Source organism: Letharia lupina (genome assembly GCF_014066315.1).
Source record: "Letharia lupina isolate WasteWater1 chromosome Unknown contig_8, whole genome shotgun sequence".
Classification (NCBI taxonomy): domain Eukaryota; kingdom Fungi; phylum Ascomycota; class Lecanoromycetes; order Lecanorales; family Parmeliaceae; genus Letharia; species Letharia lupina.
The window spans coordinates 1,076,263-1,098,977 of record NW_023502977.1 but is presented as its reverse complement, the minus strand read 5'-3'; the positions used below and the strand labels follow the sequence as shown (position 1 = coordinate 1,098,977).

The 22,715-nt window shown below is 50.5% G+C and overlaps 11 protein-coding genes and 1 non-coding gene across 12 annotated transcripts; 8 read left to right on the top strand and 4 right to left on the bottom strand.

The window, feature by feature from the left end:
• Positions 1 to 245: 245 nt before the first annotated feature.
• On the top strand, positions 246 to 622 carry HO133_010153 (uncharacterized protein; the record flags this gene model as incomplete). The annotated part of the gene is made up of 3 exons (XM_037301008.1): positions 246 to 293; positions 390 to 514; positions 577 to 622. 3 exons carry the CDS (start codon positions 246 to 248, stop codon positions 620 to 622), a joined length of 219 nt encoding a protein of 72 aa, XP_037153825.1.
• Positions 623 to 854: 232 nt separating this feature from the next.
• On the bottom strand, positions 855 to 2,388 carry HO133_010152 (uncharacterized protein; the record flags this gene model as incomplete). The annotated part of the gene is made up of 3 exons (XM_037301007.1): positions 855 to 1,268; positions 1,424 to 1,845; positions 2,121 to 2,388. The coding sequence occupies 3 exons, from the start codon at positions 2,386 to 2,388 to the stop codon at positions 855 to 857; spliced, it is 1,104 nt and encodes a 367-aa protein (XP_037153824.1).
• Positions 2,389 to 3,351: 963 nt separating this feature from the next.
• Positions 3,352 to 3,719, top strand: HO133_010151 (uncharacterized protein; the record flags this gene model as incomplete). Its single annotated transcript, XM_037301006.1, has 2 exons — positions 3,352 to 3,372; positions 3,444 to 3,719. The coding sequence occupies 2 exons, from the start codon at positions 3,352 to 3,354 to the stop codon at positions 3,717 to 3,719; spliced, it is 297 nt and encodes a 98-aa protein (XP_037153823.1).
• Positions 3,720 to 4,544: 825 nt separating this feature from the next.
• HO133_010150 (uncharacterized protein) lies at positions 4,545 to 5,884 on the bottom strand (the record flags this gene model as incomplete). The annotated part of the gene is made up of 4 exons (XM_037301005.1): positions 4,545 to 4,615; positions 4,670 to 4,835; positions 4,891 to 5,631; positions 5,711 to 5,884. 4 exons carry the CDS (start codon positions 5,882 to 5,884, stop codon positions 4,545 to 4,547), a joined length of 1,152 nt encoding a protein of 383 aa, XP_037153822.1.
• A 339-nt stretch (positions 5,885 to 6,223) lies between these two features.
• Positions 6,224 to 7,359, top strand: HO133_010149 (uncharacterized protein; the record flags this gene model as incomplete). The annotated part of the gene is made up of 3 exons (XM_037301004.1): positions 6,224 to 6,578; positions 6,643 to 7,135; positions 7,191 to 7,359. The coding sequence occupies 3 exons, from the start codon at positions 6,224 to 6,226 to the stop codon at positions 7,357 to 7,359; spliced, it is 1,017 nt and encodes a 338-aa protein (XP_037153821.1).
• Positions 7,360 to 7,715: 356 nt separating this feature from the next.
• On the top strand, positions 7,716 to 8,814 carry HO133_010148 (uncharacterized protein; the record flags this gene model as incomplete). The annotated part of the gene is made up of 2 exons (XM_037301003.1): positions 7,716 to 7,837; positions 7,893 to 8,814. 2 exons carry the CDS (start codon positions 7,716 to 7,718, stop codon positions 8,812 to 8,814), a joined length of 1,044 nt encoding a protein of 347 aa, XP_037153820.1.
• Positions 8,815 to 8,978: 164 nt separating this feature from the next.
• On the bottom strand, positions 8,979 to 9,896 carry HO133_010147 (uncharacterized protein; the record flags this gene model as incomplete). The annotated part of the gene is made up of 1 exon (XM_037301002.1): positions 8,979 to 9,896. One exon carries the CDS (start codon positions 9,894 to 9,896, stop codon positions 8,979 to 8,981), a length of 918 nt encoding a protein of 305 aa, XP_037153819.1.
• Positions 9,897 to 10,439: 543 nt separating this feature from the next.
• Positions 10,440 to 11,589, top strand: HO133_010146 (uncharacterized protein; the record flags this gene model as incomplete). The annotated part of the gene is made up of 2 exons (XM_037301001.1): positions 10,440 to 10,825; positions 10,893 to 11,589. 2 exons carry the CDS (start codon positions 10,440 to 10,442, stop codon positions 11,587 to 11,589), a joined length of 1,083 nt encoding a protein of 360 aa, XP_037153818.1.
• A 610-nt stretch (positions 11,590 to 12,199) lies between these two features.
• HO133_010145 lies at positions 12,200 to 12,343 on the top strand. Its single transcript has one exon. It is a non-coding gene; the product is annotated as a tRNA-Arg (tRNA).
• Positions 12,344 to 12,606: 263 nt separating this feature from the next.
• Positions 12,607 to 13,644, top strand: HO133_010144 (uncharacterized protein; the record flags this gene model as incomplete). Its single annotated transcript, XM_037301000.1, has 3 exons — positions 12,607 to 12,762; positions 12,815 to 13,351; positions 13,405 to 13,644. 3 exons carry the CDS (start codon positions 12,607 to 12,609, stop codon positions 13,642 to 13,644), a joined length of 933 nt encoding a protein of 310 aa, XP_037153817.1.
• Positions 13,645 to 15,617: 1,973 nt separating this feature from the next.
• On the top strand, positions 15,618 to 16,524 carry HO133_010143 (uncharacterized protein; the record flags this gene model as incomplete). The annotated part of the gene is made up of 6 exons (XM_037300999.1): positions 15,618 to 15,754; positions 15,840 to 15,904; positions 15,960 to 16,020; positions 16,114 to 16,134; positions 16,257 to 16,298; positions 16,485 to 16,524. 6 exons carry the CDS (start codon positions 15,618 to 15,620, stop codon positions 16,522 to 16,524), a joined length of 366 nt encoding a protein of 121 aa, XP_037153816.1.
• A 1,754-nt stretch (positions 16,525 to 18,278) lies between these two features.
• On the bottom strand, positions 18,279 to 22,313 carry HO133_010142 (uncharacterized protein; the record flags this gene model as incomplete). The annotated part of the gene is made up of 1 exon (XM_037300998.1): positions 18,279 to 22,313. The coding sequence occupies one exon, from the start codon at positions 22,311 to 22,313 to the stop codon at positions 18,279 to 18,281; it is 4,035 nt and encodes a 1,344-aa protein (XP_037153815.1).
• Between the last annotated feature and the right edge of the window lie 402 nt (positions 22,314 to 22,715).

The following is a 22,715-nucleotide window of genomic DNA, read 5'->3' as shown; positions in this document are numbered from 1 at the left end:
TACCTCACCCGCTAAAGCGGCCACGGCCGCGCGAACATTTCTGTTGTCTTCTAGGTGCCAAGCCAAAGATCAAAGCCGGCAGCTACAGAACCGCCTTCCGAAGGTAGTTTAGTGTTAGGGCTGCTACGAACCAAGCCCGCTTGGCGCTCTGCGACTTCGTCCGACTAAAAATTGGATGTCTGGAATCGCTCTTCCAGGCACGTTTCGCAAAGATTCTCCTTCATCGACCTCTGAGACTCGCCATCATGGTCGCCCAATACACAATCTTCGGTCGTCAAGTCGGCTCCCACGTCGTAAGTCTCCCGGCTCTGTCCCACGTCTTCCGCGCCTCCCTTTTTCCCTGGCCTTCAATGGACGCATCAAACAGCTAACGCTCCGTCCTGTCACAGCTTGCAATGCTCACTCTGGGCACGTTCGCCGCTGGAACGACTTTCGCTATGTCAGGTAAAGAGAAGGCGAAGGAGCAAGGGCCACCGATCAATGCTAGCTCGAAGGACGAGGAAGAATTCATACAGTTCGTCAATTCCTTGCTTCAAAATAGTAATTGGCATAGGCGGTTACTGAAGTCATGCGCAGAGAATTTTTAAAGAACAATGGGGGGGAGCAGAAGGCGAAGCAATAAAGGGGGATTGCAATCGGAGGATGGGTGCGGATGACTTGGGCAACATGCCAGTTTGATGGCAGTAATACAAGCATAGACACAGGGCAAAATAGGATTCGTGCTGCATCATATGGCATCGTTCTTCCGTCGCGCTCGAGGATGCTCGAGACCGATACAAGAAGCTCTGTGACAGCAACGTTCTACGAGAGTATATCATTTCCGATTCATCCGTGTTCTCGAGCGGACAGAAGACCTACTCCCTAGGCACCAGATACAACATTGCTGCCTCTGAAGAGGGTTTCCCTGTCACAACTTCCGCCCTCCGGTTTTTCAGGTCCATTGCGATGCTAAATAGAGTCGTGATTGAGCTATCGTTGGTCTTTGATCGACAAATTGCTGTAGGAAAGTTTTCTTCGTCTTTGAGCATTGATCGAATGTCTTCCAATTTCAGAGTTCCAGTCTCCTGAAGCCTGTCTTTCTGCTCGCACACAAGCTGGTTGATGCGTTCAGATCTTGTTGGTGAGTCCTTCAGCGCCATGAGATCTTCCACGCCCTGGTGCGGCTTGATGTAATGGTTTGTGTGCGTGATAATTCCTTGTTCCATTGCCAATTCCACTATAGCAAGATGACTGCACTCGAGCCCGACCGCCTCTGCTGAATCTGCCACCTACACACATTTCGGAGTCAGCGTTGCTTTCAAAGGCGAAACTCAGACTCGCAAGACAGGCCTCGAGCGTAGAAAGAGCCTTCTGCTCCGGAAACATTTCTTGCTACTCAAAACTCGGCACTACGAGGGAAGGAAACACTCCGAAATGTACGAACCAAGAGATGTGAAGAACTTGCCACGCCCGCTTTTTTTAATGCTACCACGGCTTCTTCAGTGGAAGTACTTTCTAAACACGTCCTCAGGGCTAGATGGCAAGGTAGTTTTTGGAAATCAACACCCTGAGCCCGGATAGCGTTCAGACAGACACCAACACCCCTGGAGTTCAGGCCAATCTTCCCAATTATGCCAGCTTCCGTGATCATGCTGATAGCTGGCTTTCCTTCCTGGCTGATATTGAGGTTGATGAGATTCATTTGTTGCTCCTCCTGCCAGTCCCAATTCTGAGCGAGGAAGCAAGACGTCTCGGTCTTCCAGAAGACAGCTGTGCAGCCGTCTCTGGCCAATCCAAATGCAATCTCAGTGCGCACATTCAGGGCTAAGATGGAGAGGTAGGGCACATCTGCACCCTTGGCGACACCTATTGATGTCAATACTTCCAGGTCCGGTCAATGATGCAGTCAGTAGCTTGGCTTCCTGATAGGCATGGAAGATACAACTCGTACATGAATACAAAGCAGGTTTTGCAACTATATGAACTCGTAAAAATGTTCAGGGGATGATACAGTGTAAATCGCAGTCGTAAAAAGCACCACCACTTACACCAGGTACTGCAGAAGCTTTGCAACTGCCAACCATAAAGAAAAAAGGGAGATCATGTAATAACGCAAAGAAGCTCATGGTAGTCTGCCATACCTTTCATCTCCGTGCAGTAATCTGGCCAATGGCTCGACAGCAACGGCTCAAACTTGGCAGCCGTATCACACACTTGGGCCCATGAGAACTGGGCTGTCTTTTGGAAAAAGACTCGGTAGAATCTCAGACCCCGTTCGATCTCAGTCTTTGCTGCGGCGCCATGTTGCAGGCCTATCTGTGAGAGAGAAAAGGCCTGAGCGTTTGGAGGGTTTGATGATGTGCTTCTGCTGACCTCTGTCCTAGTCCCACTGCAATTGATACACTTCATATCTACCACCAGTGAAGACGACTACTCTAGACAGTGATACACTTGTGCTGTGGCTGCTCGTTGACCCTAGATTATAGAACTTCCATCGGCGTTAAGATTGCATGGATATCTGGTTTGATTTTGCATAGAAGAGATGTAGTTTCCAGTTACTATTTGAGTAGAATCTAGATCCGCCTCGCTCAAAATTGTAAGCTTGTAGCTAGGTATAATTCCATGGCTTTATAAGGTGGTCATTTTCTATAGATTGTTGATATTCTAGCAGCTTGAAATCGCAGCGATAAGGATATCGATTCGAATGCAGATGTCTTTAGGATCCGACTTCTAGATGTAACGTTGATATTTTGAATCCCAGACGGGGTGTCACAGGACCCGATCGACTTTTTCTGCCTTGTTTAAGAACATCTATTCGCTTCAACACCACAAGTTACGTAATCGAAGGCACGATATTGGAAGTGACCTTAAGATTGCTCTTGATGCTGATGCTAGTCCGCACAAGCTATCCAGCTAGACCGTGCTCCTGACCGTACGATAAAAATGCCATAGACAAAGCGACGCCCAACGCAGCAAAATTAGCTCTAACACGAACTATGAGCATAGGCCAGCAACGCTCTTCCCGTGATCGCACTCCATCTTTCTCCAACACTACTCATTCCCCAACAAAGGCTCTCTCTCACGGTCTTCGTAGTCCAAGTCATCGTCCAGCCTCCGCCAGATGAGTTCTTTGCCGAAGATCTGTATCGCGTCAATAGGATTTCCGCAAAGGGGAGCGCCAACTACTCCTACCGGTGGAAGTGAGATAGCGAGGGCTGCTGCGAGGAGCAGCATCGCGATCGCAACAGCAAAGATCCATTGAAGGGCGAGAATCCTGATACCATGTTGATGTATTGCGAGGGCTAATGAAGAGCGGTTAGCCTAATGCGTGCGTGCTGTGAAGGCTGACAGTCAAACGCACATGCCGAGAGGATGGCCAACTCGAAGCCAAGAGTATGATCCTTAAAGGCGCCCATGAAAAAGATGCCATAGAGCAGAATAGACCAAATAGCCACGTTTGCTAGAATCCTGGCAGCGAGACTTTGAGCGCCAACCATTGCAGCTCCATTCGACAAAACGGCGACAAAATTCCAAGCAAGTGGACCGGTGACGACAGGTATGTGGATGAAAGGTTGGGTTCGGAGATGCCGGAAGTAGAGCGACGTCAAGTTGAACGAGTTTATAACGAGCATCAGCTCGCCGATCCAGAAGAGGGAGTGCACCCACAGAAGGATAAATGCGGACGTGAGAAGATTGTGTACGATGAAGTGAGAGCCGACATTCGCGGCGACCTTGACTAGCTCGGCGTCGAAGGTGAAAAGGCAGTATAGGTAGCCGAGTTGTAGCAACAGGAGTAATAGCCTGGGTCTGCATCAGCTCGCTATATTGGGAAAGTTGCAGTATCCAAAGAGGGGTTCACCAGTATATGGAGGTAGTCTCAGCGTTGAGCGAGAACGGAGTAGGATGTGCCTTGTTCTGGTCCCAGATAGTCTCACCATTCGCCGGAGCCTTAACGTTGAACAGAATGCTAACGACGAATACGAGAAGCCAGGTGAACAAGGTCAAAAATCTGAAGACGATGATCGCTCGCTTGTCGTGCTTATCGCGTTTGGCGAATGGATTCACTTGGACCACGCACGACAATCAGCTTCTAGAATATAAGCAATTGGTGTAGTGGGATATCGAACTCGTTTGGACGCGTTCCATGGATTTAGGGGTAGCGAAGGTCATCGTTCGTTGCGAACAGGTTGAGCCAGTGAACGTCGACAGCCTCGGGTTGCCGTGATGAGAGGCAATTCGGTGGGTGAGGTTCACTTGCCCGAGAGCAACAAGCGAATGGCAAATTCTGAGGAGTTAAGGATGGTCAATTAGGAGTGATCAAGACTACCGCAAGGTTGGCAGAGGAAGTGAGGAGAAGATGTGAGCCTGACGGCACATGTTCTGGAAGCACTTGCTTTCCATGGTCGCCATTGGTGGAAAGCGCGATGGAAAATGAGAAAAGACAGCGAACAGCTAAGAGCGTTGTCGGACACGGATACGGCACCCGCTATTGTCCTCTCAGTCGCAACAGAAGTCAATAGGCATATTGCTCTCATTAGAATATTGTACAAATCTGTACAAGGCCTTTAATCAAATTTGGCAAATGCTAACTCATAGGCCAACGCCAGCGTCATTCTTGCGTGTTGCAACATATGATCTGTTTACGAATTGTCAGTATTAGTGGGCATACGGAGTGCCTGAAATTCCGTACCAAAGTTGAGGAACTCTATCTTGTCTTGCGATGTGTGAATCTTGTTATCGCTGTACTTGAAATCCGATTCAATAACGAAAGCGGAGGGATAGCCAGCCTTCGACGCGGATGCATGATCAGAGCATGCATAGCCACATTTGGTGAGAATATAGGGTATCGAGCAATACTGGCCCGCGATTAGCAGGTAGCAGCTCAATTAGCTCACATCAACGGTGACATACCTGTGTAATGATTTTCTTGATAAATTCGGTGAGATCTGGGTTAACAAAGTCTGTAATCACACCAACACTTTCGGGTTCTCCTGCTTCAATCGTCTTGTGAGTGTAGCCGGTCATATCCTGTTGCAACATTGCTTTGACGTCTCTACCTTCCTTTTCGTAAGCAGAGAAGATAGCCTGACTCCCAAGTAGTCCGCCCTCTTCGGCGGAGTACCAATGGAATTCCACAGTATTGGATGCATTTCCTTTGATGATCGCTTCAGACTCTAACAGAACCCTCAGAGCCTCGAGAATGGTGACAGTGCCGCTGCCATCGTCGTCTGCGCCAGGAGCAGAAAGTATTGAGGGCAGGAAGAGGTTGATGCTATCTTGATGTGCGCCGATCACCACGGTTTTATCGCTCTTTCCAGGTATTGTAGCAATGACGCTGTTTTGCCCCCAAGAATGTTCGAAAGTCTCCACACGGGCGCCATATTCTGCAGCTCCAGAGTTTTGGATGGTCTGGTTGACTTTGCTGTACAGCCAAGCGGAGGACTCCGCACCATAGGGAGACCGATAATATCGGGTATGGAAGGATGTAAACTTCTCCAAGTTCTTGTGCATATTCTTTTGCTTTAGCTCTCTCAACAACGGCACCAAGCTGTCGTTGTATGCTGGTTTGTTCGGGAACTGGACAGTGACATCTCTTCTAACGTTTAATCCGAGGTCACGAGTTTCTGTTACATCCATAAAATTAACACCAGCCTGTATGCAAGACATGTTAGCATCCTCTGTATGCCATAGCCAGAGGCCTGTTCTCCTATGGCGGATGACAGCTACATACTCGTTTTAGTGCCCACTTCTCGTCTTCTACGATCCATCTTCTTTCTCCGGGGCCTAATTCAACGAGGTACAGATCTTGATTGTCATTGCCGAGGACAGCCTGGTCGGGTTTAGTAATGGATAAAGCGACGGCTGCTGTCGAAAGTCCGACAACGGCGAGTGAACAAATTCTCATTTCGATTGTAGATGTGATTAAGGAATCTGGTCGGTTAACAGGAAGAGATGGATAATATGGGCTGATTCCCAGCTTCTTATTCAGGCATCTGATAAGGTCGTCATCTGATAGCTAAGCGGAATGCCCTCCGCCGCCGGATAGCGTGTTATTTCTTGGCGTCCACTAGTCCTTCTTCCACCTGATGACTCGAAGACTTGTGACTCTGTCCGTATATAGACAGATTGGTTTGCCAGGGAATTCTTTTTTATCTGTCTACCTACGTGTGGAACAGACATATAATCTCTGCTCTCCCTATCACTGACCAGAAAGCGCCCCTTCGACGTACGGAACTTCGGCAGAATGGCAATCTATCCCAAAGCCAATGCCTACGCGCAGAACGGTGGTCTCAATAATACTTCGCCGCCTCATCCCATCAATATTGAAGCATGGACCGAGGAGGCCACGCAGTCACTCAGTGCAGTCTCGCTGGTCCCTCCAGGCCTTGTCCCTGATGCAAGCGTATCTATTGCCATTGACCTCGAGGAGCCGACCCATCGCAAGCAAAGCGAAATCGCTGGAACTGCTCGTCGTGCAGACGACGCTTCGTCCGCCTATCGCCCACGCCGTGAGCCTCTTCGGCGCGACAGCCTAAAACGTCGTGAGGCACTCCTCAAAGGCAAGGAAGGAAGCCGTCGCCGTACACGCTGGGAGAATGGTTCGTATCATACTTAGTCGCTATGATACGGAATCTCGATATTGACGATCTTCGGCTTGCGTAGATCGTCTGTTGAATAACCCATGGGCGCAACCCCCACTCCCGAGCGATTGGGAAGTTCACCCAACATATCCCAAACATGCCGTTCCTTATTACCTTGCGCCGCTCTGGGATCTGGACATGACCGTACGAGCCGGCGCTGAGAATAAGAAGAAGCGCGAGACTGTCCGTAAGCAGGCCCAGGGAGAAGACGAGAGCGCTGGCAAGATCCCAAGAGAGCTTCGCGAGAAGCTCAAGAGAGCCAAGGCTGCTAAGGGCTTGTTGAAGGATCTTGAAGAGCAAATTCGCTTCTTTGTAAAGAATTGGGAAGACCAGAAGAAGGATATTAGCGAGCATGAGCTGGATTCTGAAGACGAAGAGATTGTATTCGTCGGCAGAAACGGGCAAATGAATGATATACCTTCGTCTCCGAAGACCAGCTTAGATGAAAGTGACGCTGAAAGAGACCAGCGGCTGGTCTTCGACAGCTTGGCAAACGACCAGGGAGCGAGCTTTGGGTATGTGGCTTGCTATTTTCTGCCATCGACAAATCGGAGAATTGACATGGTTTAGGCGCTGGCTGGTCCATTCCATTGCATCTTACTACGGCCTCCGCACCTGGTCCATTACTGTTGGCGATCCGGCGAGGCGTGAGGCGTATGTTGGAATACCACCGCAGCAAACCAGAGGCAAACCTGCATCTCCAGTGCTAAGGCCTCGTCCTCTATGGAATATGGTCTAATTAGGCCGCGTGCTGCGCTTCAGAGTCTCGAACCATGTTGTCTTGGATTTGTCTATGCATGGAAGCTCGATTCTAAATGTTTCGTCTTAATCTATATCTAGAGCCTTTAATAACAGCCTGCAGCAGGCCATTTCAGATAGAGTATCCATGCAACATAGCTTTAGGGAAGAGCAGTTTTTGAAGTACCTAGTAAACTATCTGCTTTACTGTATGTTATGGATTTCGACTATTGGAATTAGTCGGGTTGGTGGAGAGACACGCTAGTACGCGTCATACGCGACGGACTTCGCCAGATCCAGTGCACCTTCAAAGAGCCGCTTCGAAGCATTCTAGAACCAATTGCAGTTGTAGCTACAATGACAGAGACAGAAAGAGGCACACTGTCCAACGGATATGACCTGTCCCAACCGCATGAGGAACACCAATACCTTGACCTGATCCGGAACATCCTTGAGGACGGCGAGCATCGCCCGGACAGGTATTCTCAGCGCTTTCCATGTTCCCAATTGTGTCCTACGCTCACCCTCGCAAAGAACAGGAACAGGTACCCTTTCCCTCTTTGCACCTCCAGCCCTCCGCTTCTCCCTCTCGCGGCCCTCACCAGATTCCTCGTCACACCCGATCCCGGTACTGCCACTTCTGACCACCAAACGGGTCTTCCTCCGCGCCGTCATCGCGGAACTTCTCTGGTTCATTACCGGCTCCACTTCGTCCTTGCCTCTCTCTGAAGCCGGTATAAAGATCTGGGACGGCAATGGCAGCCGCGAGTACCTCGATAGCGTTGGCCTTTCTCACAGAGAAGTAGGAGATCTGGGACCTGTCTATGGTTTCCAATGGCGGCATTTTGGCGCAGAGTATGTGGATGCGAAGACAGATTACATGGGCAAGGGAGTGGATCAGTTGGCAGAGGTCATTGAAAAGCTGAAGAATAAGCCGTATGATCGAAGGATAATACTGAGTGCGTGGAATCCTGCGGATCTGGGGAAGATGGCATTGCCGCCTTGTCATATGTTTGCACAATTCTACGTTTCATTCCCAAAAGCCTCGAAGTCTGGTGTGCAGGCAAACGGCGACCACGCGGAGTCGGCAGCGCGTGCCAATGGCAACAGGGTGCTTAAACCTCGAGGCGTTCTTTCCTGCCAGCTGTACCAACGTTCATGCGATATGGGACTCGGTGTCCCTTTCAACATCGCCTCTTACGCTTTATTAACACACATGCTTGCAGATGTATGCGACTTGAATCCCGGAACCTTCATTCATACTATGGGAGACGCCCATGTATATCTGGATCACGTGGATGCCTTGAAGGTACAGCTAGAGAGAATACCAAGGGATTTCCCAGATCTTAAGGTTTTGGATCACCATGAAGGAAGTATTGATGGGTGGAAGGCGGAGGATTTTGAGATAAAGGGGTATAAGCCGCATGCGAGTATTCCCATGAAAATGAGTGTTTGATGTAGATGAAGAAAAATGTGATTCAAAGCCAAAGACGCATTTTCATGAGCTGTGTTCATGTATGAACGTTGACCGAACCCCCACGAACTATCTCAGATGCCTCAAATCTACCCATCCTACCAACGCCGTCGCTATGCGCATGTATTAAACACCAGATTGTGTCATCAGTCGGTCTCCGCAGGGCCCACCCCACGCAGCAGAACGACCGTATTTCCATTCACGCACACATCCCCAGTCTTCTCTCCAAACTCCAGCAGTCGTCCATGCTCCACATGGAATACCCTCAATCGTTCCTCCTCTCCGCCTCCTCTGTTATTTACATTCTCCACTTGTAGGCTTTTCGCCGCGGCATCTAACACCCTGCCCACACTCCAGTCCTTACTGTACCAGTATTCGCCCTTCGGCAATTTGCTGCTTGTCGTGTTCGCTTCAGCTTCAACATACAGATATATTCTCTTATCCATCGACACTTTCGCATCACCTTTTGCCGTCCGCTTCAACGCGTTCACTGCTATGATTCGACTAGCTGCGGTCGACGGTTTGGGCTTCGGTAGAACAGCCGCTTGCTTTTCCTTTCCCCAGACTCGTAATCGACCGAAAGCTGCCTTTGCTTTTTCAGCTTGTGTGGGACCGGTCGAGGGTCGCGCACCGATGGGTATAAGTTTGGAACAACTGTGATCTTCCTTCAAGCGGTGCTTGAGACAGTATTGCCGGTTACAAGTCGGACAGCCAACGCCAACGGAATTGAGTGTGTTGATATAGGTCTTACAGCTTGGATGCGAACACTGCGAAGCAGTCATGAGGGTCGGCTTGCCCGGATTAGCATTATTTGTAGTTGAAGAAAGCGCAGCAGCTTTCCGCCTTGCGGCCGCCCACTCGCCGGCGCGAGGGCATTTGTGAGCTGTTTCAGTGCGATGGTTGAGGCAGTAGGTGCCTTTACAGGATTCGCAGCGGAAAGGGAGGAAATCGAGTTGGTTGCAGTAGGTGTACTGACAGTGGGCACCGATCGCTTCGAGATCTTTGTCCATGGTGGTGAAGGTTTGGGACTCGAGAGGTGCTGGGGAGGTAGAAGAGGACGCCATGATGAGTTGCTGAACAGGTTTGTTTGATTTGATTTTGGTTGGTCTTTGCCGCCGTGTAGGCAGCGTAGCTTGGTCAGCTCCTTGCCATGGGTTAATGGGTGGGTGTTTTGATAATAGCTTCCAGAAGTTACCAGAATGCCAAGATGTGTGACATATAAGGTAGGGCTGAAAATTAGCATTTTTTAAGTTACCGCCATTGAAATACTCGATCCTCAACGACTACTACAAGATCCTGCTCTGGATCCCTTACATATCTAGTGATTATCATGCAAGCACGCAAGTGTCTGAATTTATGTGCATGGAGCTGAAATCTTGTGTCCTATCTGGACCGTTGCACGGCTCCTTGTTTTCGTGTTGAGCTGCTGTCGTTGCTAAGTCTCTTTGGAAATGCAACAACATCTGCTGGACATAACATGGCTGTGATCCTGAGCCCAAAGACACTTTCTGTCTTCGATTTTGCGTTCCGCATTGGACTCAACAAGCTAACATCACTGCTATTCTTGTGCCTCGGAGTGCATAAGGGTGGAGACTATCTAAACCATAATGGCACCTAAACCATTCCCTTTCCCTATTAGCATTGGGATCGATGTGTGTCGAGTCAACCGCATCGCAGCTATTCTACGTCACGAGCAGACGCGAAATCGTTGGGCTCGAAAGATCTTTACCCGTCTGGAGTGGCCAGCTCTATGCAGAAGATTGCAGCGCGTTGAGAAAGCGGTAGGAGAGCCAGTTGGACAAGCTGATGCAGCGATTGATCCAAAGCTGGACAACGAGAATCAGGCAATCGCCAGTAATTACGACAACGCCATTTGGATGCTGCCCCGATTATCTGGATATTCATCGACTTTTGAGGACGAACATTCGTATTGGTCGGCTATTGCCGATGAGAGGTCTGCTCTGGGACGCTTGGCGCGCCATCTGGCTGGAAGGTCAGACTGTCTTTGAGGAGCTGGATCTGGAGATTGCCTCCTTACTGACAATGCGTTGCATCGATAGGTGGGCGGCAAAAGAAGCCGCGATCAAAGCCCATCGTCATCGTCAGCTTTACATGCAGAACATTTCAATCGTTAGACCAATTCTACCGCCTGGCTCATTTTCCGGTACAAGTACGAGTACGGGTACGGATGGAGCTCAGAAGTTGATCGCGCTCATCGACCCTCCCAGTGATAATATTGAAATGATTAGGCGTGTAGCGACATTACGAGGGTTGAGAGGCTTTGGTCTTCAAAATCATGGGCTTCACAAAGGGTCTTTGATGAGCAAAGTCGAGCTTCACAAGGATGTGCAGGATTCAAAGGATGGAAAGGTGCACAGAGGGGTGCATTACTACAGGCGATCTCGAGTCAAAGAGTCTGATAGGCAAGTCGCCGAGATTAACATCAGTCATGACGGCGATTATGCTGTCGCAATGTGCATGGCTTTCGATCCACCAGGGACAACGATCCGTGAGAAGACCATTGTTGACCAGGGAGAGGGACTTCCCCTCCATGAGCCGCAATGGGGTGATGAAGGATGGGTTGATTTGGCCAAACCAGGACTTGAAGGGGGCTCATTTGGACTGAAGACGGAACCGGCGTTGGACATGCCATTAGGTAATCTGTTGCATGAGCTTGAATCACCACCAGATCCAGACGCGTTCAAGAAGACTTTCAAAGAAGTCTTCGAGAACACCAACGTCCCTCCTCTACTATGATGCAACAAGCAAGCTCCGAGAAACAACAGCTATGGATTGTGGCCGCGAGCTACAGTCAACGCGTAACATTCGGACCAGCTGTCTTCCCAATTTTCTCGCTTGGTTCGCAGGCACCTCAAAGGCAATTCTCTTTTACCAATTTGAGGCTTCAAAAGCCCAGGAGACAGGGCCGAGTCGAGTTTATTTTGCATGAACCTACACTGCCCTTCGATAATAGATGATCGGACATATGCATGCAGATGCGTACTAGCCTACAAATCTTGCCTAGCATAGTAAAGGTCGGAGGAATGGAACAGTAGGGAAGGTTTTGAATGAAAGCTCAACATGTATACCAAATATAAGAGGAGCGTAAGGCGTACAGAGTAGATTTGTGCGAGAATCGTATAGGAAGATAACAAACAAACTTTCCATGTTGACTTCCGCAAACTTTGAGGTATGTAAATGTGATGATGGTAATTTTGGAAGTGATTCTAGCATGCGTGAGCAGATGGTTTTTTCTGCGAGATCAAAGCGCCATCATCGATATTCAAATTTAAAGAATATATAAAACATTAAGAAAATTTTAATCTCCATGATTCGACACCTCGCTCTCATTGAAGGGCATGTTCAAGGGGGGTTGGCGCAATGGTAGCGCGTGTCTCTCCTAGCAAAAGTTTGATACAAAGACAAGGTTGAGGTCGGTAATGAGTGACATCCCTTTTGATTTCACGACCTATATTAACGTTATTCCAGGGTTCGAGTCCCTTGCTCCTCGCATTTTTGGAGTTTTTTTTTTTTAACGTTTCCTACTAGCCTTGATCAATGATTTGTTCTACTGTATAAGGTGAATGAATCACTTTCTCTAGGCGAAGGAAAACACCTCTCCGGCATTGCGAAACTTCACCCAAACTTAAGCATTGGATCATTAAATCCTTAATCTCTATCAGCTAGTGTGTGATCTGCTTGCTTGCTCTATCTTAAAGGTTCACATCCATCTGAACAATAGACAGCAAATCTGTTTTTCTCACAAAGTCCCTCATGCCTTTCTCTCACCATTCTCACTCTGGTCAATTCTGTGGTCACGCGGAGAACACATTGGAAGAGGTTGTCCAGACAGCGATCAGCAAGCAGATGGATCTCTACGCTTTGACCGAGCACATGCCGAGAGAAGAGGAGGACCTCTATCCCGAAGAGGTAACCGGATCCTCTGCATTAAAATGCTCTCGGGCTTACAAGGTCCTGCCAGATCACATCATCACATACGGCCGCAACGCTTGCTAAGCAGTTTGATGATTACTTCCGTGAAGCCCGACGGCTTCAGAAAGCGTACGCTCCAGCGATTAAGCTCTTGATCGGCATGGAGGTCGACTGGATACGGCCTACATCTCTAGAGGTGATCCAGGGCCTTCTTAGCAAGTATCCTTGTGACCTTTTCATTGGATCTGTGCACCACGTGCATAACACCCCCATCGACTATGATAGAAAGATGTATATCGAGGCCCGCGAACGGTCAGGTGGTACCGATGAAAAGCTGGCTGAGGATTACTTTGACCTACAGTATGAGATGCTTAAGGCTCTGGAGCCCCCTGTTGTCGGCCACTTTGACTTGATTCGATTACTCAGTGATGACCCGGAAGCGAGCTTCGTGCAATGGACAGGTGTCTGGCAGAAGATACTCAGAAACCTTGACTTCATTATTGACTATGGCGGCCTTGTTGAGCTCAACTCAGCAGGCTTGAGAAAAGGCATGAGCGAGCCATATCCTAAGGCGGAGATTTGCAAGGTGGGTATCAATCATCTACATCTAACGACTTTAATTACTAAATAGGCCCATAGAAATTCTTTGCCAGGGGTGGTGCCTTTACGTTGTCTGACGATAGCCATGGCATCAAACAAGTCGGCACAAATTATGGCCGATGCCTAAGTTTTGCTGAGAAGACGGGCATAACCAGCGTTCATTTTCTTGAAAAGGGTGCCGCCACCAAGGACAGCCGGTTTCCAGGGATCTCTACCAATGCCGTTAGCTTGATAGAGCTCAAAAAGCATCCAAGTTTCTTCTACCTCGAGGGATTTTGATATTTTCTCGAAACCTGTCAAGCTCATGGATTTAACGGACTTCTGCTTCAGCGACCGATGGATGCAGGGCCTCGTAAAGAGCCCAAACGGCACGCGGAGGATCGCCCGATCCTGTTTTAATCATGACCAGGATCAGGTACCCGCAATTGGCGGTTGATCAAGTCATCCACCCACTCACGTCTCGGGAACCCCACAGTTCATGTCTGTCGCGTCAGGCTGAATGCATGCTTGACAGACGTCAATTCTCGAGTGACATGTGCAGACAAGATCCAGAGCGATAAGACAAGCAAAACTTTCATCAGTTCGCAGTAGCGTGGGGGAATGGGGCAAGTCAGACTGCATTGCATGCGGGCATGTTAGAGTGTGCCAGCACATGGATTGTTGGAAGCACATCTATCGGCTCGTGCAGATGCAGAGACGATGATGTTCTGCGAGGGACGAGATGAATATCTAAATAGAACCTGCCATTTTGAAGCGGATTGCGACCAGGGGGGCGAATGGCAGCGGAAGGATGGAGGTGCAGATGGCTTGCATGAGCAGTAGTATGGTTCTAGAAGGTGGGAAAAGTCAATGCGAAACCTGGGCGATCATCGATGTCCGCAAGATGCACACTGCACAGCACGACGACCAGCAGCAATGCCTCTGATTGAGCGCTTGCCAACTTTCCAGACCCATTGTAATTCCCCATGTGTCAAGGAGCAGTATGCACGCGACGACCGTTGTTCATGCAATCTATCACTCACGTGGAACCTTGTGCGAAGAGAAGCATGAGCTGAAGAATGTGGGGCGGTGAGCGTGGATGGAAGAGGCTGTCGATCATCCCAGCATAGGCAGAAGCAGGTTCGGTCGGGATCTTGACATGCCGGTGGCGATGTCCGATTATTGTGTAGTTCGACGTCTTTGTGCATACTGCAATCTTTTAGACCATAATGCCTGGTTTTTTTTTTCCTCTTTTTTTTCTTCTTTTTTTTTTCTGTTTATTATAACTGTTTGTTGTTTCAATGTCAAACTGCCTTGATGCCCAACAACGGGCTAGCACATCTTTTTGCCACGGAGCATAGGTAGTTCGTCGATAGAGCAGGTAGAGCAGGTAGGTAGGCCAAAGCAAAGAGCTAAGGTACTTACTTCACCTATTATTCGTGAGGCAATTAAGTAATCTAAACCGTCTTCAGCATGAAGCTCGTCTAGTACAATAAACCAAGTGGGATGCTCCGGATGCAGACCCTTCAGCTAAACAACCCTTCGCTCACACTTCTCACCACTCTCTTTGCTCTCCGACTTACAACCTTGCCTTCATCTCATCATAGTTTTCATCACCCATGCTCTTGGGCGTCAAGACGAGTATTCCCAACTGGCTCAAGACGTTAACCATAGGCTTATATTAATGCCACGAGTGCTACCACAACCAAGCCTTTTTCCAAGTGCCGAAAGCATTGGTGGCATTGCGCAGTTGTGTGATTCACCGCAGCGCAACAACAACTCCTCAGCTCGTCATTCGACCATCTTCTATCTCAGAACTTGGAGTGTGATGCTTGAAGCTTGAAGCTTGAGGCTTGAAGCGTTGGAATTCGTTCCTTGAGAAAGGTCCGGCTTTCTCTTCCTCTTCATTCTACCTAGAAAGGGAAGCTCCGAAGCTTCACAGCACCTTTCCCTTGCCCTTTTCTTTCTTTCCCTTTGCCTTTTTCCCCACTCTTTCCCTCTTTTGCCTTCACCAACTTGGAAGTCAAAAAAACATTCCACACCATTCTCCTAGTCAATCCCACCGTCATATAACTACTTGCCAGCACCGGCCTCAAAACCCTTCCACAATCCCACCCTTACATCACTCTATAAACTCTCACTTCTCAACTCCAAACTCCCAACTGCCAACTCCTAACCTCCAACTTCCAACTTCCAGCTGACTGCACTCTCACTCCATCTCGACTTATACACACGCAACCTTCCGAGCAACCTCAACCAGCTCCACGAGCACAATGGGTGTCACTAGGAAAATCGTCACCAAGGGCAACGGCACCGATAGACCCAAGAAGGGGGATACCGTCACCATCGAGTACACGGGCAACCTCTACGACGAGGCCAAGGGCTCCAAGAATGATTTCCGAGGCAAGCAGTAAGTCCCTGCCACACTCTCCGGCCCCTCCCTCCATGACCAGTCTTGTTGAGAATTACGCTGATCAGCGCTGTTCAACTTCCAGGTTCGATTCTTCCAAAGGCCGGGGACCCTTCAAGACCGAGATTGGCATTGGCAAGGTCATCAAAGGTACATGGCACCTTGAATGTAGACAAGAGAAGAGTCGTTGGTTGACACATCCAAGGCTGGGATGAGGGTGTGACGGAGATGTCCCTGGGAGAGAAGTCCATCTTGACAATATCAGGGTACGAGCATGCATCTCAGGGCACAAAGGCCAATGGTCTCCGTGTGCTGCAAGACACGCTGTGCCAGATGGCTAATGCTATCAAAAACTACAGTGACTATGCCTATGGTGACCGGTAAGCCTACGCACTCTCTGACTGGGTCGCCAATCCAAACTTCTTATACCCATGGACCCAAGCCTCAATATGTCATCGACAGCCACACCCCTGCGGCATGAGCTGACTTGAATTCTCCGCAGTGGATTCCCTGGCCTCATCCCACCGAACGCCAGCTTGGTCTTGTAAGTCGAAGTTACTGTTTACTTTCTGCTCTATATTGAGGCTCTGCGTTGCTCTCCTACGACGTCATGACTACCTCTGTACATTCCATGTGACTAGAAGTCATCTTCATTGGCTATCCTAGATGGCGGTACATGCATCAGCAATCGTGTCGCACGGGAGGCTAACCAATCATTTCCACGATCTAGTGAGGTGGAACTCAAAGCTGTCAACGACAAGAAGGCCTAGATAACTCCGGAACTGCTGCGACCGCCATCGGCACATCCATTTCCCAATCGGAGCTGCATGAGGCATAGACCAGTCAATCTAGACCGTGTTGCTTGGCTTGGTGCGAGACACGAAAGAGACCATGCTTTCACGATTTCCCTCGCATGATGAGAATGCTCTGATAAACAGATCAACCTACACTATATATTAAACATCGATCCTACTAGCTTAATTAGCCCGTTTCCTTTGAATTACATGTGTCGTCGCTTTGACGATCAGGGAACCACCAGCACTCGCTCCTTCCTATCTGATAACTTTCGCGGAAACCCCCCCTCTCCTTCCCCGCCAGATCTTTCCCGGAGCAATCATTCGCCCTCACCACTCCGTACCCACACGAGAGCAAATTCCCCACGTAATCCCACGTCTCCGACACTCCCAACCACCTCCTCTTCCACCAACCGCCCCTCCCCTCTCAAAGTCCGATCCTTCACCTCCGGCGCCGCTTCATCCCACCCTCCCACAATATCCCCCAAAGCCATTCTCTCTCCCTCTCTCTCGCAACACCGGTACTAGTACACATTGATAGGCACTCAGCCCATTTCCCCAAAAACCCCCCCAAATCAAACTCGGAACCGGATCTCAAGCTTCTCTACCCAGACACGCTCCGAACCCACCAAAGCCTTTTTCCGCCCAGGTCTCATCCCCCCCACCCCCCTCCCCCCCCGGGGAGCCAAAACGCGTGGTCCCGAACAGCGCCGCCGGCGGTAGGAACCGGGTGACTGGGCTTGCGAAAGAAGAACGATCCATCTGTCCGGTAGGCGTGAAATTTACGTAGACGGTTTGTGGGTTTGTTGGTTGGTTTGCATCTGAGAGTGTATTTCCCCCTTTGGGGGAGAAATGGGGGAGATGTGCACATCGTATCTATCGTCACGATGGGGTGCGTGTGCGTGTGCGCACGGCAAGGAAAGAAAGAAAGAAAGAAAGAAAGAAAGAAAGAAGGGTGTGTGTGGAAGGGTGCGGGTGCATGCATCGGACACCGGTCCGCCGTCGTCGTCGTCGGACGGGCGAGGTGGATGTAGCATCCGGTCAGGCATGTGGAGGTAGCTGAGATCGAACCCTTCCCGCTCGCTGTCATTCTTCCCCCCAACTTTTGTACTTAGGTGAACGCCAAAGCCACAGAACGGCATCGTGAGCCCCGCTTGTTGACCGAGAGCGAAGTGGGGATGAGTCATCTCGAGTCCTCGTCAGCAAGGTGAAAAAGACATGTTCTTGAGTGAAACTTCTTGGATTAGGCTATCCTACTGCTAAATATCGACAATGGACCTCTCCAAACCCAAGCCTCCTTCTCGCTTTTTCATTCAGTCGCCTCTTCCAGTATGACAGTTGGGGGGAAAAAAAAGAATGGTGACGTTTCGAAAACGTAAAATATACACAGGGGGTATTTTGTCCTCCTCGAGCCGCCGTCTCTCATGCACTCCGCTCCCACTCAGAAAAGTCTATCCAATCCGAAACGCTGGGGGAATAAGTAGGTAATAAAGCACTCGAAATAATGAAGATCTAGGTCATCCACTCCGTCGTAGACCCATATGACCTGGTGTGAAGAAGATTGCTATAACGTAAGGAGGCTGGGATGGAAAGGGCGGTGATGCGTAATGGTCGTCTCAGACAGGTCCGTCTGTACATGCGACAAGATGCATGGCCCATGCCATGCCAAAATTCCTCCCACAGGAATCATGTTAATAGCGTACATATAACACAGGCCCCACCGGCTTTTCTCAGTTCCAGCCCAGACTGTTCTCCGCCATGACTGGCGCACTGATCTGATGCCTGCTGCTCCCACTCCTGCCACTCCCTCTGCTTCCAGCTCTGCCGTCATTATCGTAATAGGGACTCGCGCTCCTCTCCCCCATGGCTCCACTCATCAGCGCCGCACCGGCGCCTGCGTCGGGCCCAGCGTGCGAAAGCACTGGCGAGCTGAACATGCTTGGTGACCGCGTGTGTGATTGTCTCCTCTTCTTGTATCGCCTGGCGACGAAGAACATGGCTGCACCGTAAGCTGCTGCACCGCAAGCGACACCGACGCCGATGCCCACGGAGGATGCTCTGACGTGTTCTGAGTTGCCAATGTCACCACCAATGGGAGCACCAGCGTTCTTTGGGGAGCTGGTGTCCGTTGGTATATTGCCGAAGGGTGCGGATGCACCGTCGGTTCCATTGCTGCCGATGATGGGTATTGCGCTATCGATCATGGAGAGGAGGAATGCCGTGCTATTGTCAGGGTTGCGGTAGAACCTGGAGGCCGATGTGGAGACCAGAAGTGCAAGATTGTCCACGAGACCATCAGGGACAAAGGCTATAGCTAGGGTAGTGAAATAACCAACGTCCGCGTATGTGTCCCAAGCTCGCAGACTTTGCATGGTTATCTGCGTAATGTCGATTTCGAGACCATAGCAAATGCCCAAGGGGACGTAATGGAACATCTGCTCCGACGATATAGGGTGGTTGTACACGAATAGGTAGTTGAGCGGAAATCGGAAGGCAATATTGATTAATCTTGTGTTAGGAGGTTGCGAGCCAGGGCCACCATTTTGGTACAGAATTAGGGGGACGTTGGAAGGAAGGCTGGAAGGTCCGAAAGAATGGCCTTGAGTCGAAGACGGCATCGAGGATGGTCCGTGAATGATGTTCGTGGGAACAGATTGTGTAGTCGAGGTATCATAACCAACTGGTGACTGGGTATAGGGTCCTTTACCGGAAAACTCTTGATGTGGAGGAATAACGGGCATCGCAGTCGGTCCTGGAGGAGCAGCGTTCTCAGTAGCAGCAGCTGCGCTTTCTACTGCGTTACTCGAAGCAACTGGACCAGTCTCATTGGGCCCAGGTGACTGTGCAGAAGCTTCATTACCTGTAGCGACTGGCACAATTTGACCATTGGACACTGTAGAACCTGTGCCAGCTGCCGCCGAAATGGGCACCACGTTTCCATTGGATTGCGTTGAGTATCCGGCAATCCCAGACTCCGGCGTTGCTGATTGAGGCGTAGGGGTTGGAGTTCCAGGTATTACTCCTCCATACGAAGCAGTCATCGGCCCTGGTGCTGTGTGCTGAGGATTTTGATGTATAACCCCTGATGGTAGTGCCAATCCTCCAGAACTTTGGCCTAGAGGTTCTCCAGACGCGTGTGGTGATCCTGTTCCAAACGGCGATCCTGTTTCGCCCACTGGTGACCCTGTGGCAATTGGTGATCCTGTTCCGCCCGCGGGCGAACTTATCGCTACTGGTGATCCTGTGACACCGACTGGTGACCCAGTTTCGCCAGCTAAAGAGCCTGTTGCTCCAATTGGTGATGCTGTTCCGCCCACTGGAGAGGCTGTTCCGCCCACTGGAGAGGCTGTTCCGCCCACTGGAGAGGCTGTTGCCCGAACTGGTGATGCTGTTCCGCCCACTGGAGAGGCTGTTCCGCCCACTGAAGAGGCTATTCCGCCCACTGGAGAGGCTGTTCCGCCCACTGGAGAGGCTGTTCCGCCCACTGGAGAGGCTGTTCCGCCCACTGGAGAGGCTGTTCCGCCCACTGGTGATGCTGTTCCGCCCACTGGAGAGGCTGTTCCGCCCACTGGAGAGGCTGTTCCGCCCACTGGAGAGGCTGTTCCGCCCACTGGAGAGGCTGTTCCGCTCACTGGAGAGGCTGTTACCCCAACTGGTGATGTTGTTCCGCCAATTGGTGATGCCGTTCCGCTTAGTGGAGAGCCTGTTACCCCAACTGGTGAGCCTGTCGCTTCAACTGGTGATGCTGTTCCGCCAATTGGTGATGCCGTTCCGCTTAGTGGAGAGCCTGTTACCCCAACTGGTGAGCTTGTCGCTTCAACTGGTGATGCTGTTCCGCCAACTGGTGATGCTGTTCCTGTTCCGCCAACTGGTGATGCTGTTCCGCCCACTGGAGACCCTGTTCCAATTGGGGAACCTGTCGCACCTGCTGTATTTGGGGGGACCCCTCCAGCCGTATTTGAGCTTTCTGGAATCACCAGCGAAGCTGATTTTGGTGAGCCCGCGAGCGAGACCTGGTGTTCTGGGTTCTGTATAGAAACTGGAAGTGCGCCCAGGACAGACGCTGCTGCTGTCAGGGTTGGGTTGAATACCAACGGAGGATTTCCCGAAACAGTTGCCAATGGATTTTCAACTGAAGCTGGAATGCCATTCAACTTTGATGCAGCTGCTGTCAACGCTGGATTTACAACAGAAGCTGCTTCCGTCGCTCCTGCATTCAGGGTTGGGCTTGAACTTTGCTCTCCGCCCGGAGAGGAAACGGAAGCTGGTGGAGTTTCCAGTGGTGTCGCAGTGCCCTTCGCTGCTCCAGTGATCTGCGCTGTGCTTGGCACAACTGAACCATCGGCTAGCGTCGTTTGAGGCGGTGATCCCCCAACGTGAGAAATGGCATGAACTGGATTGGATTGGAGCGCCAGCGACGCCGAAGTACCTAAGATTGCACCATTTTGCGAGGTTGGTCCTGCTCCCGATCCAGGGGTTGGTGTAGGCTGGGTATCCCCTGAACCAGCGGTGACGTGAGCTGTTTCAGAGCCTGAATATGTTCCTGTAACCGGAACAGCCACAGACTGCGGAGCGAAGGGCGAAGACGCTGGCTGGGCGGCATGTGTAGTTGCTGCACCTGCTTCACTGGTATTTGGCGCCGAGGTTCCGGAGGTGGCTTCCCCACCAGGAGGCGAGTGATCGCCATTGTCCTTGGAGGTCTTGATGGTCTCTCCAGGCACAGCTGCCAACGAACCCCCTGCTGAAGTAGCCGCGGGAGGGATTCCAACGGTAGTCGTAGTTTCAATCGTCGTCCCAGCAGGAGGAAGAACCGCTGAAGACCCCGCTCCTACAGTAGTCACAGGAAGGCTTTCAGGGCTTCCAGTAGCCGTAGCAGCAAGTACAGTTGACGTTGAACCCACAATTAAGGTAGTTGCAAGTGGGGTTCCGGCGCCTTCGGATGATAAGCTCGATTGGGGCGCATCGGTTCCTGGAGTGCTCGTCTGCTGCCCAGTGCTAGGTGGCGTCCGCGAGCCTAAAGTACTCGCAGCTTGTGGGTTTTCATGCGAACTCGGCAAAGCAGCACTGGAGGGAGATGCACTGGTCTCGAGCTGTGTGGTGGAACCCAGCTGGGAGGAGGTCACGCCATTCCCAGGCTGCTGGACTATGGATGAATGGGTTGCTTGCGACAAACCCTCCTTCCCAGTGAGTTGATCCGAATTACTTGCGCTCGATGACGGCGGGGACTGGCTCGACGTAGTGGCTCCATGAAAGTCGCCTCCTGGAACGACGCTGCTTTGTGTTGTTGCTCCCTCGCCGTCGTTTGGACTCGATGACGGTAACGGTACCGAGGAGACAGGCGAATTCGTTGTAGATGGGTGAACAGCCAAGAATGCCTCGCGATCATGCTCATGGTCTCCAGCCGAAGACAGCGATATATCCGACGATAATTGTCCATTGTCAGATGATGTGACACCGGGTGTAGTCGTAATGGTTGGAGTGGCTGAAGTAGGCGTTGGATCTGCCGTAAGGTCTTGAGAGGACGACGAAGTAAGGGCTTCGAGCAAGGCTTCGAGATTAGAAGTTGAAGCTTCGCGAGGAGGTCCATCTTTCCACGTTGTCGTATTGGTAAAAACGAAACGCTTGATCTCCTTCTTCAAAAATCGAGGCCTTTCCAAGTCTTCCCGTGGCTGCGCAGGTGCAGCGGCAGCGAAACATGTAGCAGAGTCAAGTGTAGATAGCAATGCCAGAGATGCCGCAAATATTACTGAAGATCTTCGAAACATGATGGAGGTGGAATATGATGGAGGAATAGATCTTTATTAATAGAATAGATTGGTGATGTAGATGATGTTGACACCTTCAGCCTCATCAGATGTTGTATTCATCGGCGTAAGACTAGCACTTACTGTCAGGAAGAAGATAAACGAGTGAACTTGACAAGTCAAGGTTGAAAAGATCGTGGCTGCGATATGAGTGTCAGTGAACGAAGCTTGGTGCCAGTAGAGTCGTGGTGCAAGCACTCCAGTCTGGCCGGTACGGACAGTGGTAAACTTACTTCTAAAAGAGTGTAAAGGGCACAAGGGCCCAGAAGAAGAAAGGAGGAGCTTGATGCCTGTGTCCCTTAGCAGGCCTTCGATATTGACCCCTTCTTTGGATTATTGAGAAAGACTGGAGTATCTTTGCGA